Source organism: Papio anubis, chromosome 12 (genome assembly GCF_008728515.1).
Source record: "Papio anubis isolate 15944 chromosome 12, Panubis1.0, whole genome shotgun sequence".
Classification (NCBI taxonomy): domain Eukaryota; kingdom Metazoa; phylum Chordata; class Mammalia; order Primates; family Cercopithecidae; genus Papio; species Papio anubis.
In genome coordinates, this window is record NC_044987.1 from 13,020,070 (window position 1) to 13,036,762 (window position 16,693).

Genomic DNA, 16,693 nt, shown 5'->3' on the forward strand with positions numbered 1-16,693 from the left:
AACTCTCAAGAAGATGGGAAGGTCATATAATATAATAATAAAACATAATATAACCACAGATACTCTAAAAGGAAGAAGTGTGGTAGATAACCAACTTAGGACTCTAGCAGGCAGCTACACAGAAAGGTTCCTGGTGAGTTCAGGTTTCTAAAGAACACATTCAAGATGGGAAAAAAAGTCATATAATCAAGAGCAAAAAAATTCAGTTACTGCGAGCTAATTCTAGCTGTAATTCTCACAGCCAATAGTCTGTCGGAACAGTAGCAAGGTAAGTTCAAAATGAATCACAGTTTATGTTTCAAATTACCAAAATAATTGGCAGACTGGTGGGTCAGTGGATGGGTTACCTGATAAGTTCTATAAAGAATTAGAAAGGAACAGGATCATTGTTCTGATGGTCAATAGAATAAATAAGAGCAGACATAATCATATGTATCAATTTAAAAAAACAGAGCACTTGATATACATTCATCTATTAGTTCATTCATTCATTCATTTATGAAAACCATCACCCAGTTCTGCCTATCTTTACTAGAACTTTGAATTGAAAATATTTTATGTTTTCTGACTGATTGGAAAACTGAGAATAAAAGAAATAAAGACTTCGTTAGAAAAAAAAAAATCTTTGAGTAACAACATAGTAGTAAAGCTGGGTCTAAAAAAAAAAAAAAACAGAAAAAAATAATTTCTATTTTGCTCTTTATCAACGAAAATAATCTTCAAATTGGACATGACAAGAAAAACTAGGTAAGTTAAAGGAAAATGAGTACAAAATATATTCTAAGGACTGAAAGACTTAAAGACACGATGATTATAGCATCCTTTTCAAAAATCTCTAGAAGAATTATGAAGAACAAAGATCTCAAAAACTAGAATAAGGAAAAAACGTTTATTTCCTTAATGAAGAAAAGGTGGTTTCAAGAATGGATTATAAAAGAGGTTATTTGAGAGCAATCAGACGAAAAGGAGGTCAAGGCTAAGAACTCAAATGGTTTCACACACAAGTCACAACAGACTAACTCCATTTCCTTTCCTCGTGGTAATTCTTGATTTGAAAAACAGAACAATGACACAGAACATTCGTTTTTTCATGAAGATCTTTGTGGACCACGCAGTCAGATAAAATTCACTGGTGGTAAAATAAGCACATCCCAAGAGTGCTGACATATGGTTTGATCTCAACCCAAGATAAGACTTCTCATTCTCACAGAGCTCAACACATCTGTCAATGATCTGAATAGGGATCTGGAAGGCAAATCTGCCAAATTTGCAAGGGGTAAAAGGCTAATTGTATAAATAATAAAATAAATGACAAAAACAGAATTCAAACCAAAAAAATAAGCAAAAATAAAAATAAAGCTCCACACGTTGTTTCAAAAACCTATCTGCTCAAATACAGAATGGGGAACATCTGGTCTTTAATAAGATCCATAAGAAAGAAGGATCTCAGGTATTTTAGTTAAAGTGAACTCAGCCTACCAATACCAGTTAAAAGATGGATAAATCTCAAAATCATTATGCTGAGTAAAGGAAGCCAAATACAAAACATACAAATAAATGAAATTCTGGAACAGGCAGAACTAACCTACAGCGATAAACATACCACTGGTTGCCTGTAATTGGGGCAGGGGTTTGGGGGTGGAGAGCACTGACTGGAAAGGGACACGTGAGTATTTTCTGGAGTGACGGAAATACTCTACATCTTGACATGCACCCTTCAGAACTGATTAACTGCTGTAGTCAATATCTGGGCATCCTGTGGTATGCAAATGATACCTTCACTCAAAAAAAAAATTAATAGGAGCCACCAGTTTGAGATGGCTGTTAAAAATGTAAATATTGTCAGAGGTTTTTATTAATAGATACAGAGTGTTCAGAATCGTGAAGGCAAAAATCTCAATGTCTTCTGCACGTTTCAGGCTACTGGGGCCAGATCCAAGTACCACATTTTAAGGCACTGACATCGTGAGGCAGACCTAAGGCAGAACCTAGAAGATGGAGATTCGGGATTTATAGAATATGAGGAAAGGAACTGGGGATATTCACCATGAAATGGCAGACACTGAGGAGAACATGACGGACTCCTTAAATACTTGAAAGGCTTTCGTGCCAAAGGAAATATCTACTGCACATCTCCACAGAGCAGAACTAAGTCCATGAATAGAAGCTGGAGGGAGGAGAATTTGGGCTCTCCCTTTCATTCGCAAATGAATGAGTGAACAAATGAACAGCAAACTGTCCCAAAGTAAAATGGAAGCACCTTTTGATATGGCAAATTTCCCACCAAGAGAAATGTTCAAGTATAGAACAGAAGACTGTCTATCACAGATGGCATGGAGAAAATTCTTGCAAAGGGTGGCAGAACGCTGAACCGGATGTTGTAATATATCCAGATTCCTGCTGGATATCTCCCCTTGGACACACCACAGAGGCTTCAATTCAACCTGTCCATGTCTGCATTTAATACACAGCCCTGCAAGCCTACTCCTTCCCCTCTGCCTTTCTATGAGTGGTAGAATCACTTCTCCCATCATCCCAGTGAATCAGAAGCCACGCCCTGCAGACTTAGTCCTCAAACACCCCCGCATCAGCTCTCACCTCCGGTCTCTCTCCACTGAATCCATCCTCTCCATTCTGCCAGATCCATCGTTCCATAGTGCAAGTCTAGCCACGTCATTCCCCTACTAAAATCCCTCAAAGGGACCCTATTACCTCAAAGCAAACTTTAATCTCTTTAGTAAGGCACAGGTAAGGTCCCCCAGGACCTGGCCTCTACATACAGACCTTCCTCCAACCTCGTTTCTCACCACTTGCCACCTGGAAATTTGCATTCTATTAATACTCAAGAGCCGTGCACATTCCCCACTGAGCATGCTTTGGCCCTTGCTCAAGGTCTCTCTAGCCCTAGAAAAGCATTCCGACCTTGCTTTATATCCTTTTAGGTTCAGCTGGGGTTTCCTCTCCCAGAAGCCCTCCTCTGTCCCCCAGATAGCACCACCTGGCCCTCATTCTGGTTCCCAATGCACCCAGGGCTCTCCATAATCTTATACCTCACTATATTTCAGTGACTTGATTTTGCGAGTGTTTTCTACCAGATTGCCATTCATCAGGAATAAGACCTCTTACTTTCTGCCCCTGGCACCTCGAATCTTTCCTAGCACACAGAAAGGGCATTATTCATAAACGCTTGCTGAAGGAAGTTAAAGAAACTGCACTGCATTTTTTTTAACCCCATTTCTCGGTTTCTTAACGGTTAAAAGGTGATAAGGACCAAGCTTGGTGGCTCACACCTGTAATCTCAACACTTAGGAGGCTAAGGCAGGCGGATCACTTTGAACTCAGGAGTTCAAATGAAAACAGCCTGGGCAATATGGCGAAACCCGTGCCTACCAAAAAAAAAAAAAAAAAAAGATATAAAAATTAGCCAGGCATGGTGGCTCATGTCTGTGGTCCCAGCTACCGGGAGGCTGAGATGGGAGGACCGCTTGAGCCTGGGAAAAGGAGGTTGCAATGAGCCGAGATTGCACCACGGCACTCCAGAAAAACAAAAAAAAAACATGGTAAGAATACCTGCTCCTCTATACCTCAAGGGGCAGAAAAACCACAGGGGTCAGGATAAAGTAGAGGTGACTCTCCCGGCAACTGTACCATTGAGAGGTGCTGCAAGCAAGTGAAGACATTAACCGCTGCCTCCCACATTCTGGAACTGTGGGTCTGATTCCAGAGCCCAGGTCCAGAAAAGGCAGCTGCTCTGCTGCGTGGAGTCTTTGCAGGAGCTTTTCGGGATTTCCAGAGAGAAGCCCCTATGAAACTGGATATCTTAGAAAAAAAGATGCTTTGGGGCAAGTTCAAAATCTTATTACTGACTACGAATAATATCATCACACTGACAAGCAAACCGCAGTGAAGAAACAGAAATTGATCTTATCTTCCGTGATAAAGCTGACAAACGTGTTTGAATCTTCTTCAGTCGGGGTGCAAAAATGCAACAGCCCCTTCTCCGAAGAAAAAGCCACTGCTCCTACACCTCCCGTGAGCATGTTCACAGGAGCAGCATGCTGAATGAATGAATCAGTGAATCCCCAGTGCAGGTTCTTATTTACCCATTTCAGACATGTAGACACAAGAGCAAAACAAAGTGTTCCACTTCTTGCTCTCGATTTCAATTAACAATAACAAAGGTAACAGTCTCAGAGGAGACTCAAGGCAGAAGCTGAAACAAATAACAGTCAGCTCCTAGATATCTGTGCTAATCAGGGAGAGAAAGACACGCATAACTTAAAAGAACATCAACAACAACAACAACAAAACCACTAATGTTTACTTCGAGCAATGCTTCAATTTCTGTCCCCACTACCACCTATTTGAGTTACCAATGCTACTTTACTTGGCTTTCCTCCCTAAAGATGGGTAAAATCAGAGCAGAAAGCCCTCTTTCAAACAACCCCCTCCTCCCAGCCTCTCTCTCTGCATCTGGCTCAGAAACATCACAGAGCAACAGTGGGCACAGGCAGCTCCTGATCAGTGTCCCACTCGCCTTTGCATCCTTGGTATCTAGCACAGCATCTGCTTCATTGTAGATGTTCGACAGCTGTCTGTGTAATTGACCTGAAATGATTCCTAACAGAAATATGCTCAAGTTCCAGTGTGGGCATTAACTCCTGACTAATCTCTTATTCCCTCATGTGAAAACTAAGGAAAGTGGATTAGGTCACCTCTGGTGTCTCTTGGGTACCACCAGGTTGCACACATCCAGGGAGCCTCCACTCACATCTGTGCTCCCGGGGTTGTCATTGACACGGAGCACAATGGCAGTGGTCCCCTTGGAGCTGTGCAATTGGCACGCCAGCTAGGTCTCCTCTAGTTTTATAAATCAGTTAAAAAAAAAAAAAAAAAAAGCAATCTTGGATGATTAAGTATGCATGACCTATTTCAATCAAATATTTGCTAAGTGCCTGCTAACCTGTATCGAGCAGAAGTATTTACCTACAAAGACCTTACTAACGAGTTGCAGAATTCAGGCACATCATGTAAAGGTAACTAACATAAGAAGTCAGAATATGATCAATGCCAAATTAATGGGACAGCCTATACATGCTGTGAGTCATAAAGGAAAAGAGATCTCTGTGGTTGCGGAGGCCAAACTTAGAAGGGGCCTGAAGCCCTAGCCCAGCAACAGATATCCGGTCTTGTCAGAAGCACCCTCTCCTCGTGCACGGGCATCACAGTAAATCACTACTGTAGTTTGAGAATATGAACTAACTTGAATATTATTTCTTGCTTTTTAGAGCAGCAGGAGAAGAAGCAAAATACCTCTGTGAACAACACACTGAGTAAATGCCAGGTGGCTACACAGATTTAGGCCAAGCTCAGGTTGTTATGTGGGACACATGCACCTGTCAATAGGAAGCTTATATGTATTTTTGTATTTTCAAATGCTTTATTTGAACTATTCAAACAGACACTTCCAAAAGAAACCTATACAAATAGAGGAATGCTACAGTGTCCATAATCCCCCAAAGTCTACAACCCCCAAGTCATTTCAGAACGTCTGCGGAAGGCTTTATGATTTTCTGGCAGCGAGTTTATTTTCCTCATCATGTTTTGCTCCAGCTAGTGCAGAATGACGCTGCGTTCCCTGAGCACATATGCACCGACAGATGGTGTAAGAGGACTAGAATCACACTAACTCCTTCAGAGGAGCCAGTTTGGAATGCAAATTTAATTTTCAGAGAAGTTAAACAAGGCAAATCGAGAACTGACTCTGAAATCTGAAAACCATACAAAGAATGAAATGTATTCCTAGGAAGCCAAACTATGTCCCCTACGTGCGTATTACACACATAGCAGTATACCAAACACTACAATTGTTTCCTCGCCCACCTTATGACTACAGGGTGGCATGCATCCTATTCATCTATAGATACACAGTACCTGGCACAATCGGCGCTTGCTAAACATGTGAAATGAAAATTAAATTAATGGGTATATAAATGATAGCACAAATGTGGGAAGTACTGTGCTCTGTGATGGTCGTTGTCTGAGCAAATACCTATCTGAATATGAATACAGAGTGTGGCATACAAACAGGACCTCTTCAGAGTATTGCCTCTAAAGAAACAGCTAACCAGTGCTACACAGAACAGAGAACAGCCAAGCGGAATGCCAAATACCAGTACTTTGCTTCTCTCTCCTTCTCTGAAGCCAGGTTGCTCAGCACATGTCAAATTATCCACAGGGAAAAAACCAGCTGCTAAGATCTCTTTTTCCAAACCACCCACCTCTCACTTGCTGCTGGCCCTGTTTCTTTTTTTCTTTTTTTTTTTTTGTGATGGAGTCTGCCTCTGTCCCCCAGGCTGGAGTGCAGTGGCGTGATCTCGGCTCACGGCAAGCTCCGCCTCCCAGGTTCACACCATTCTCCTGCCTCAGCCTCCCGAGTAGCTGGGACTACAGGCGCCCGCCACCTCGCCCGGCTAGTTTTTTGTATTTTTAGTAGAGACGGGGTTTCACCGTGTTAGCCAGGATGGTCTCGATCTCCTGACCTCGTGATTCGCCCACCTCGGCCTCCCAAAGTGCTGGGATTACAGGTGTGAGCCACCGTGCCCGGCCAGTTGGCCCTGTTTCTAAAAGGAGCAAAGAAAAATAATGCTTTGTCCTTGCAATAAACAAGATAGTTACAGAAGCCCTCTCCAGATCCTTCACCAATCCATCTAATGGGTTCAGCTCAAAAACAGGAAGAAGTGCGGTCCGGCATGAACTTGACCTAACATGAACCATTCAATAATGAGCCAAAAGAACCAGTACATACATACAGATCTGTCTATAGCTGATAAAATCAGAACATAAGGGTGTAGAGGTTACAAACTCCTGACAGTTTTGCTTTTCAGAACAATATATTGCAAAGAATGTAGGATGCAATCTAAAAACCCAAGTGCTAATCCTGCCAATGTCACTAACAAAAGGAATGACCCTGGGCAAGTTACTTCGCCTTGCCGAGCCTGTTTTCTCATCTGTGCAATGATGCAGTTAACCCTAAACATCCCTTCCAGCTCTATGAGACCCCCCCACCGACCTAATGCACCAAAAGTCAATGGCTATCAAGGTGTATGCATTCTGTAATTGTTACTCATGTATTATTATTATTGCTATTTATTTTTAGTCATTCTATGTAATAAAGACACAAAGCAAAGGAGAACAAATTAAAGAGCCTTCACTTAATTACTTGGCCATTATTAATTCTTTCTACAGTGTTATACTTTTTCAAATCCATAAAATTAATTGCCCTGTTCCTCACAATCTCCCTTTCTGATAGGAAGGACAAGTTCTTATTATTCCCATTTTAGAGATAAAGAGTTTAAGTCAGGGCAGGCGTGGTAGCTCACACCTGTAATTCCAGCACTTTGGGAGGCCGAGGCAGGTGGATCACCTGAGGTCAAGGGTTCGAGACTAGCCTGATCAAGATGGTAAAACCCTGTCTCTACTAAAAATACAAAAATTACCCAGACATGGTGGCAGGCGCCTGTAATCCCAGCTACTCAGGAGGCTGGGGCAGGAGAATCGCTTGAACCCAGGAGATGGAGGTTGCAGTGAGCTGAGATCGCACCATTGCATTCCAGCCTGGGGGACAGAGTGAGACTCCATCTCAAAAAAAAAAAAAAAATAGTTTAAGTCATATCCAGAGATCACAAATTGTGCTGTCAACAACCTAGTGCTGTAGAGAGATAATCCACTTAGAATCACAGACGTAAATTTCTGGGAGAAGAGTTTGATGTTAAAAGGCCTCATCAGAGACACTTACTTTAGCTCATTGGTCTCCATGCCCTGGGCAATGGCCATGATGATTCCGCCGTGGTCTCCCCACGTGTAGTAGTGAGGTCCAGGAAGTGCCTGAGGAGGAAAAATTCATGGTGACACCACTGCTGTGGAGGTAACTGTGCAGAAACACATAACCAAAGGCATGCACACATGTGCACATAGACATAACAGCAATGACAACCACTTTAAAACAATTTTTCTGTTCACAGAAGACACTGACATCCATTATTTCATCTGTTTCACACAATCCTAGGGACAGGCAGAGCAAGTTCTAGTATCTCAATTTTTTGCCCAAATGAAGAAACACGGGCTTAATATTAAAATGGCAAACTGTGAACAGCAGAGATAGGACTCAAATCCAAATCTATGACTCCCACCAACCCTTGATTAAAAAGTAACTGAGGTTCCAGTTCTACTATGACAGTATTAGCCCTCTATAGCCTATCCTTCCTGCTAATTACAGTTGAAAACTCTGGACAAAAAACAACTACCAGTGGATGCTGAAAAAGTAAACAAAAGCAAGCAGCTTGTGGAGATTTAAAAACCTAGAGAAGCTACACACACAAGTCATGAATTTGCTGGTAAAGCTTTGCCCAAAGGGAAAGTCCCAGACATGGGGTACACCTCAGTCTCAGTCACAGCTAAAACTTCAACAGACACTATTTCCCCCAAAGGAATCAGAGAAAGGAGCCTCTGTAGGGTAGGGAAAGTGTGGATAGAATCCCATAGCAGGGAGTGTCAAAAAAGTAAATCCCCTAATTTTGTGTATGAATTTACGTAAGTCGCAGCCTAACCCCTGAAGTGTATGTGCATGAAACAGACACAAACCAGTATAACAGAGGCTTAGCATACTGAACTGAGAGTTAAAATACCACCTACAGAAAGCAAGACAGAACTCAGGGTCAGAACCTAAACAGGCTGATTATATGCTGAAACAAAAATATCAATATCCTTCAGAAGTCTTGATTGCATGAATTTCATTCACATGTGCAGAATACAAACCAAAATTACTTAACATACAGCATACAAACATATCCAAAAAATGTGTCTAATTCTCAAGGGAAAAGATAGTCAAAAGGTGCCAATCCCAAGTGACCCATATTATTAGAATTTTTTTTTAAATTTTTTGAGACACAGTCTCACCCTGTTGCCCAGGTTGGAGTGCAGTGGTGCAATCTCAGTTCACTGCAACCTCTGCCTCCTGAGTTCAAGCGATTCTCCTGCTTCAACCTCCCAAGTAGCTGGGATTACAGGCATGCACCACCACGCTCAGCTCATTTTTATGTTTTTAGTAGAGACAGGGTTTCACCATGTTGGTCAGGCCGGTCTCAAACTCCTGACCTCAAGTGATCCACCTGCCTCAGCCTCCCAAAGTGCTGGGATTACAGGCATGAGCCACCATACCCGGCTGGAATTTTAAAATAGCTGTTATAACCATGTCCAGTGAGGGAAAGAAAAACACACGTGAAATGAATGAGAGAAAAGAATTCCAGAGAAGTGGAAACAATTTTTAAAAAGAAACCAAACAAATTTTATAACAGAAAAATATAATGTCTGAAACAAGAAATTTACTGATGGGCTCAACATCAGAAAAGCAATGACAGAGGAATTACTGAACGTCAAAATAAATATAGATCTGTAGAAATTACAGATCTATCTGTATGTTCTAAAGAACATACAGGGGAAAAAAAGATTTCAAAGAAAAAAAGATTGCCAAGGACACAGAGAATAATAACAGTAGGTCTAATATGTAACTGGAGTCTGAGAAGAACAGGAGAAAGGGACGGGGGCAGAAAAAATTTTTGAAGAAATAATGGCTGAAAATTTCACAAATTTGGTGAAAGACATAAATATAGATTCAAAATCAGCATCTACTTAGAGAATAAACTCAAAGAAAAGCCCTCCTAGACACATCATAACAAAACTGCTGAAAACTAATGAAAAAAAAATCTTCAAAGTATCCACAGAAAAATGGCATGTTACACACAGGAGAATGATAGCTAAAGTGAAGACAGGTTTCTCATCAGAACCCACCGAAACAAGAAAACAGTAGACATCTTTAAAGTACTGGAAGAAAATTACCCAGAATTCTCTATCCAATAAACATATCCTTCAAGAATGAAGTTAAAATAGAGATAGATTTTCAAACGAGGGATAAACAAGAGAATTCACAGCCAATAGATCTTGCTACAGGAAACGCTATAGGCATTTCTTTAGGCTGTAGGGAAATTTCCCATGGGTAAACAGAGATTTTTCCAGAACAAAGAGCAAGCAAGAGAAATTGTAAATATCTGGGTAAATATTTAAGTTCTTTGAAATTCATATGACAATTTAAAGAAAAACCAAACACTGCTTTGTGGGTTTTGTAATGTGTGTTGATGTGATAAATATGAAAATAACATATAGGTGGGGGAGGAGAAAAGGGACTTACATGGTTGAAAGGGTTCTAAATTTTATGTTAAGTGCAATATCAACTCAAAGAAGACTATAAAAGATTAGATATGTATGTTGTAATCCTTAGAGAAACCACTAGAAATACACAGAGAAGCCCCCCCAAAAATCGAAATAAAAGTAGAATACTTAATGTATCTAGATAATACAAAAGGAGAGAGGACATAAGGAACAGAGGAATAATAAATAGGAGAAATGAAAAGAAAATAAATGAAATATTAGACCTAAATTCAAATATATCAGTAATTATATTAAATGTTAATGGCCTAAGCATTTCAGTTAAAAAGCAGAGCTTGGCAGAATGAGTGAAAAAAGCAAGACCCTACTATATGTTGTCTGGAAGAAACACTTCAAAGAACTGCACATGGCAGCATGTGCCTTTAATTGCAACTACTTGGCAGGATCACTTGAACCCAGGAGTTCAAGACCAGTCTGGACAACACACAAGACCTAACTTCAAAAAAGAGAAAAAAAAAAACACTTTAAATACAAAGACACAGATAGGTTGAAAGTGAATGGAAGTTAAAAGATGTACTATCCAGGGTTGGGCGTGGTGTCTCACACCTGTAACCCCAGCACTTTGGGAGGCCAAGGCGGGCGGATCACTTGAGATCAGGAGTTCGAGACCAGCCTAACCAACATGGTGAAACCCCGTCTCTATTAGAAATACAAAAATTAGCTGGGTGTGGTGGTGAGCGCCTGAAATCCCAGCTACTCGGGAGGCTAAGGCAGGAGAATTGCTTGAACCCGGGAGGCCGAGGTTGCAGTGAGCCAAGATCATACCACTGTACTCCAGCCTGGGTGACAGAGTAAGACACCAACTCAAAAAAAGATGTACTATCCAAATAGTAAACAGAAGAAGGCTACAGTAACTATTTTAATATCAGATAAAATAGACTTTATGACAAAGGGCATTACAATAAAGAGAGATAGTTCATAATGATAAAAGGGACAATTCATGAGAAGATATTATTATAAATGTGAATACACTTAACAACAGGGACTCAAAATGCATACCAAAACAAAGGAAAACTTGACAGAATTTAAAGGAGAAACAGACAATTTCAGAATCATAATAGGAGATCTTACCATTCCTCTCTTAGGAATTTAGAGGACTAGACCCCCCAAAAATCATTATGAACACAAAAGATCTGAACAACATTATCAACCACCTTCATCTAAATAATATCTATAGAACACTACCTCAAACAACTGCTTAATACATATTCCTTCCCAGTGCACATGATATATTCAACAATACAGACCACACGCTGGATCTCAAAACAAATCTCAATAAATCTAAAGGGACTGAAATCATACAAAGTGTCTTCTCTGACTATAGGAAATTAAATTAAAAATCAATAACAAGATATCTATGAAACCCCCAAATACCCAACAAATTAAATAACACTTTACTAAATAACTTATCATTCGAAGATAAAAATCAGGAGATATTATGGGTTGATGAAAATGTTCTGGAATTAGATAATGGTGATGACCGAATAATACTAAAAACATTTGAATTGTACACTTTAAAATGGTGAACTTTATAGTATGTGAATTATATCTCAGTGTTATCTGTTTTTTATTTTTTTGAGACCCGGTCTTGTTCTGTCACCCAGGCTGGAGTGAACTGATACAATCACAGCTCACTGCAGCCTTGAACTCCTGGGCTCAAGTGAGCCTCCCACCTCAGCCTCCGGAGTAGCTGGGATCACAGGCATGCCCGGCTAATTTTTTTATTTTTTGTAGAGATAAGGTTTCACTATGATGCCTGGGCAGGTCTTGAACTCCTGGCCTCAAGTCATCCTCCTGCCTTGGTCTCCCTAAGTGCTGGGATTACAGGCATCAGCCACTGTGCCCAGCCTATATCTCAGTTTTAAAAGGGGACATTAAATATACTCCGAACTTAAAAACACTAAAAATACAATATATCTGAATATGTGGCATATAGCTAAATTAGTATTTAAAGGAAAACTTATAGCTTTAGATGCTTACATTAGAAAAGAAGATATAAAATCAATAACCCAAGGTTATATCTTAATAAGCTACAAAAACAACAAAAAAACAAATAAGGGAAAAAATAATAAGAAAAAAATCAACAAAACAGAAAGCAGACAATAGAAAATCAATAGAGATAATGCGGATTCTTTGGAAAGATCAACAGTATTGAAACACCTAAACTAAGGAAAAATAGAGAAAATACACAAATCACCAATATCAGGAATGAAATCATCACCAAAGATCCTACAGACATAAAAAGATAAAGAGAATATATCACTATTAACTAAGGCCAATGAATGTCACAACTTATGTGAAGGGACAAATTTCTTGAAACACACAACTCATCAAAATTGAAACAAGAAGAAGAAAATCTGAATAGTCTTATATCAACCAGAGAAATTAAATCTCTTATCAAAAAATATTCCCAGAAAGAAAACTCAATGTCTGGACAGTTTCATTAGGGAATTACTCAAGAAAAAATAACACCAAACTTTGTCCTAAAAAAGAGGAAGAGGGGTTTACCACTCTGCTTGTTTTGTGATACTAGCCAAACCCTCATACCAAAGCTTTAAGATTTTACAAAAAAACAAATTACAGACAGGTATCTCTCACAAATAATGCAAAAATCTTTAACAAAATATTAGCAAATCAAACCTATCTGCACATAAAAAGGATAACGCATTACAACCAAGTAGAGTTTGTCCTAGCAATTCCAGGTTGTTTTAATATTCAAGAATTGATTAATGTAATATTTAATACATCATAGTAATAGAAAAAAATCATTTTAATAAATGTAAAAATAGCATTTGATGAAATCCAGTATCTGATTATGATAAAAAAAAATACTCAACAACTAGTAATAATAGGGAACTTCCCAAATGTTGATAAAGAAATCTACTGCTAACATCATAGTTAATGGTAAAAAGGCTGAATTGTTTCCCCCAGAGAGAGAGAACAAGACAAGAATGCCCACTTTCACTGCTCCTATTCCGTTGGTAACAGGCCCCCCAAAATCTGGCCATATCCTGGCCCCAAAACTGGCCATAAACAAAATTTCTGCAGCACTGTCACATATTCATAATGGCCCTAACGCCCACGCTGGAAGGTTGTGGGTTTTCGGGAATGAGGGCAAGGAACACCTGGCCCACCCAGGGCGGAAAATCACTTAAAGGCGTTCTTAAACCACAAACAATAGCATGAGCAATCTGTGCCTTAAGGACAGGCTCCTGCTGCAGATAACTAGCCAAACCCATCCCTTTATTTCAGCCCATCCCTTCGTTTCCCATAAGGGATACTTTTAGTTAATCTAGTATCTATAGAAACAATGCTAATGACTGGCTTGCTGTTAATAAATACGTGGGTAAATCTCTGTTTCAGGCTCTCAGCTTTGAACGCTGTGAGACCCCTGATTTCCCACTTCACACCTCTATATTTCTGCGTGTGTGTCTTTGATTCCTCTAGCACTGCTGGGTTAGGGTCTCCCCGACCGAGCTGGTCTTGGTGTATTCAACACTGTATAGAGGTCCTAGCCATTGTGATAAGGAGAATGAAAGAAATCAGAAGGGAGAAAATGGAGGGAAGGAGGGAAAGAGAAGAAGAAAGAAGGACAAGAAAGAAGAGAAAAAGAAGGACAAGAAAGAAGAGAAGAATGAGAGAAGAAATAAAAGACATTAAGATCAGAAAGGAAGAAATAAAACTGCCACTCTTTACAAATGGTATGATTGCTTACATAGAATCTAAAAACCTACTAGGACTAATGAATTACCTTAGCAAGGTCACAGAATACAAGATTAATATATAAAAAATCAATTGTATTCTTACATACTAGAGCAAAAATTAGAAAATTCCATTTACAGTAATACCAAAAATAAAAATAAAAATATATAGGAATAAAGCTAATAAAAGATGTACAGGACCTCTACATTGGAAACTACAAAATACTAAGAGAAATTAAAGAAGAAATGGAAAAAGATACTGCATTCATGGATCAGAAGACTCAATAGTATTAACACATGGATTCTCCTCCAAATTGATCCTATAAATTCAAGGCAATTATAATAAAAATCCCAGCAGATTTCATAGAAATTGACAAGTGATCCTAAAATGTATCAGGAAATACAAAGGACCTACAATAACGAAAATGATTTGTAAAATGATCAAAGTTGAAGGACTTACCCTACCTGATCTCAACATTTACTATAAGGCTTTGGAAATTAAGATAATTTAGTATTAGTGAAAAGACAGACAGATTAATGGAACAGAATAAAGTCCTGAAATAGACCCAATTGGCCTAAAACTGGCCCATATATGGCCAATTGATTCTCAAACAGGTACCAAGGCAATTCAATGGGGGAGAGAGAAGTGTTTTCAACAAATGGTGCTAAATCAATTAGATCTCCATATGGAAAAAATGAGTATCTACCATCATACAAAAGACTTGAAACCAAAACATATTTTTTAAAACACTCCTACAACTCAAAGAAGATAGACAACTCAATTATTAAAATTAGTTTTTAAAATTTATTTATATATTTATTGAGACAGGCTCTCATTCCATTGCCGCCCAGGCTGAAATGCAACACAATTACAGCTCACTACATCTTCAACCACCAGGTCTCACGTGACCCTCTGATCTCAGCCTCCTGAGTAGCTGGGACTACAGGCATGCACCACCATGCCTGGATATTTTTATTTTTTGTAAAGACGAGCTCTCCCTATGTTGCTCATGGCTCCAGCAGTCCTCTTACCTCAGCCTTCCAAAGTGCTGGGATTATAGGCAGAGCCATTGTGCTAGACCAACCCAATTTTTTCAAAAAGGCAAAAGGTTTGGGCAGATACTTCACAACCGTATTTTAAAATGGCCAATGAGTGCATGAAAAGAATCATTAATAATCATGCAAATGCCAATTACAAGTACAATGAGATATTATCACATGCTTATTAAAATGTCTAAAATTAAAAAGACTAATCATACCAAGTGTTGGCAAAGATGTGAAGCAATTAAAATTCTCACATACTGTTTGGTGGAAATGTAAATGGGACAATAATTTGGCAGTTCTTTAAAAAGTTAAATATACACCCACCATGCTGCCCAGCTATTCCATTCCTAAGTATTCACCCTAGAGAAATGAAGAAAATATGCACATGAATGTTCATAACAGCTATATTTGTAATCAGCAAGGCTGGAATGTTCATCAACAGATGAATGAATAAAGAAATTATGATATATCCCTACAATGGGATACGACTAGCAAAGGAAAGAACAACTGATACACAAAACAACTTGGATGAAACTCAAAATCATTGTGATGTGTGACAGAAGCCAGGCAAAAAGAGTATATACTGTGTGAGTCCACTTATCAAAATTCTAGAAAATGTCAATGAATAACCTATGCTAGCAAATGCCAATGAACAACAGAAGCAGACAAGGACAAGAGTAGAGAGTGGGACGGATTGCTGAGGGGCACAAAGATACCTCGAGGAGGGTGATGGAAATGTTTGTTATCTTAACTGTGGTGACCATAATTCTGATCAAACTGTACACTTTAAATACGTGCAGTGTACCATCCCCTTATCTGCTTCAGTAAAGTTGTCAAAGAAAAAAGCTAAAAATAAAAGAAATAAAAATTATTTTAAAAAGAAAAAAGCACAAAAAAGGGATTCTGAGGATCAGAGAATTTGCAGATGGAAATGTTTGTTTTCTTAATTGTGGTGACCATAATTAATTCTGATCACACCGTACACTTTAACTATGTGCCGTGTACTGTACCTTCATCTGCTTCAATGAAGTTGATAAAGAAAAAAGCTAAAAATAAAAGAAATAAAAATTATTTAAAAAAGGAAAAAGCACAAAAAAAGGAATTCCGAGGATCAGAGAATTTGCACAACTAATTAGGAGGAAAAGAAAACCAGAATTACGATCAGCAGTGCTCCGGGCAGCATTCTGTCCACTACAGCCTCTTCCTCTGCCACCACCTGCTCCCGCACACAGCCCAGATTGTCCCTCTAAAGTGAAGGCTGCCCATGGGGACTCAGATGCCCACTCACACAGATAAACTCACAATCTTTTCATCCCCCAGTTAGTTTTCTGCTATGTCCCAAAATAAGGTCTCTTATGCACTGGCTGCTTCTTGGCAGGCACAAGGCGTGTGTGGAGGGAGGCACTGACAGCTGCCCCAGTAATCGCCAGACGATACCACTTCACTGGAGGAGGAACAAGACACTGCTTTCTACCCAGAAGGAAATCACTTGCAGATGTGCAAATCCCAGATTACACCAACAGCAGAAGGCACAAACAAACCACAGGCCTATTTGCAGAGAAGAGGATACCCCATTTCAAAGGGAGCGTCCAGCTCCACGAAAGGGGAAGGCAGCTGCTTAATCTTCCCTTGGGAGCTGGACAAGGACAACCCGAAAATTCTCC

At 39.5% G+C, this 16,693-nt stretch overlaps 1 protein-coding gene across 8 annotated transcripts in view; it reads right to left on the bottom strand.

Annotated features, from left to right (window-relative positions):
* SORL1 (sortilin related receptor 1) overlaps window positions 1-16,693 on the bottom strand; it is a 179,571-nt gene that overhangs the window by 91,581 nt on the left and 71,297 nt on the right. For all 8 annotated transcript variants that reach the window (XR_002517258.2, XM_021926639.2, XM_021926638.2 and 5 more), the window contains one exon: window positions 7,799-7,887. Coding sequence is in view for 7 of the 8 variants with exons in the window: in XM_021926639.2 (XP_021782331.1) it covers window positions 7,799-7,887 (89 nt within the window). In the remaining variant the exon portion in view is untranslated. The remainder of the gene's footprint in view (window positions 1-7,798; window positions 7,888-16,693) is intronic.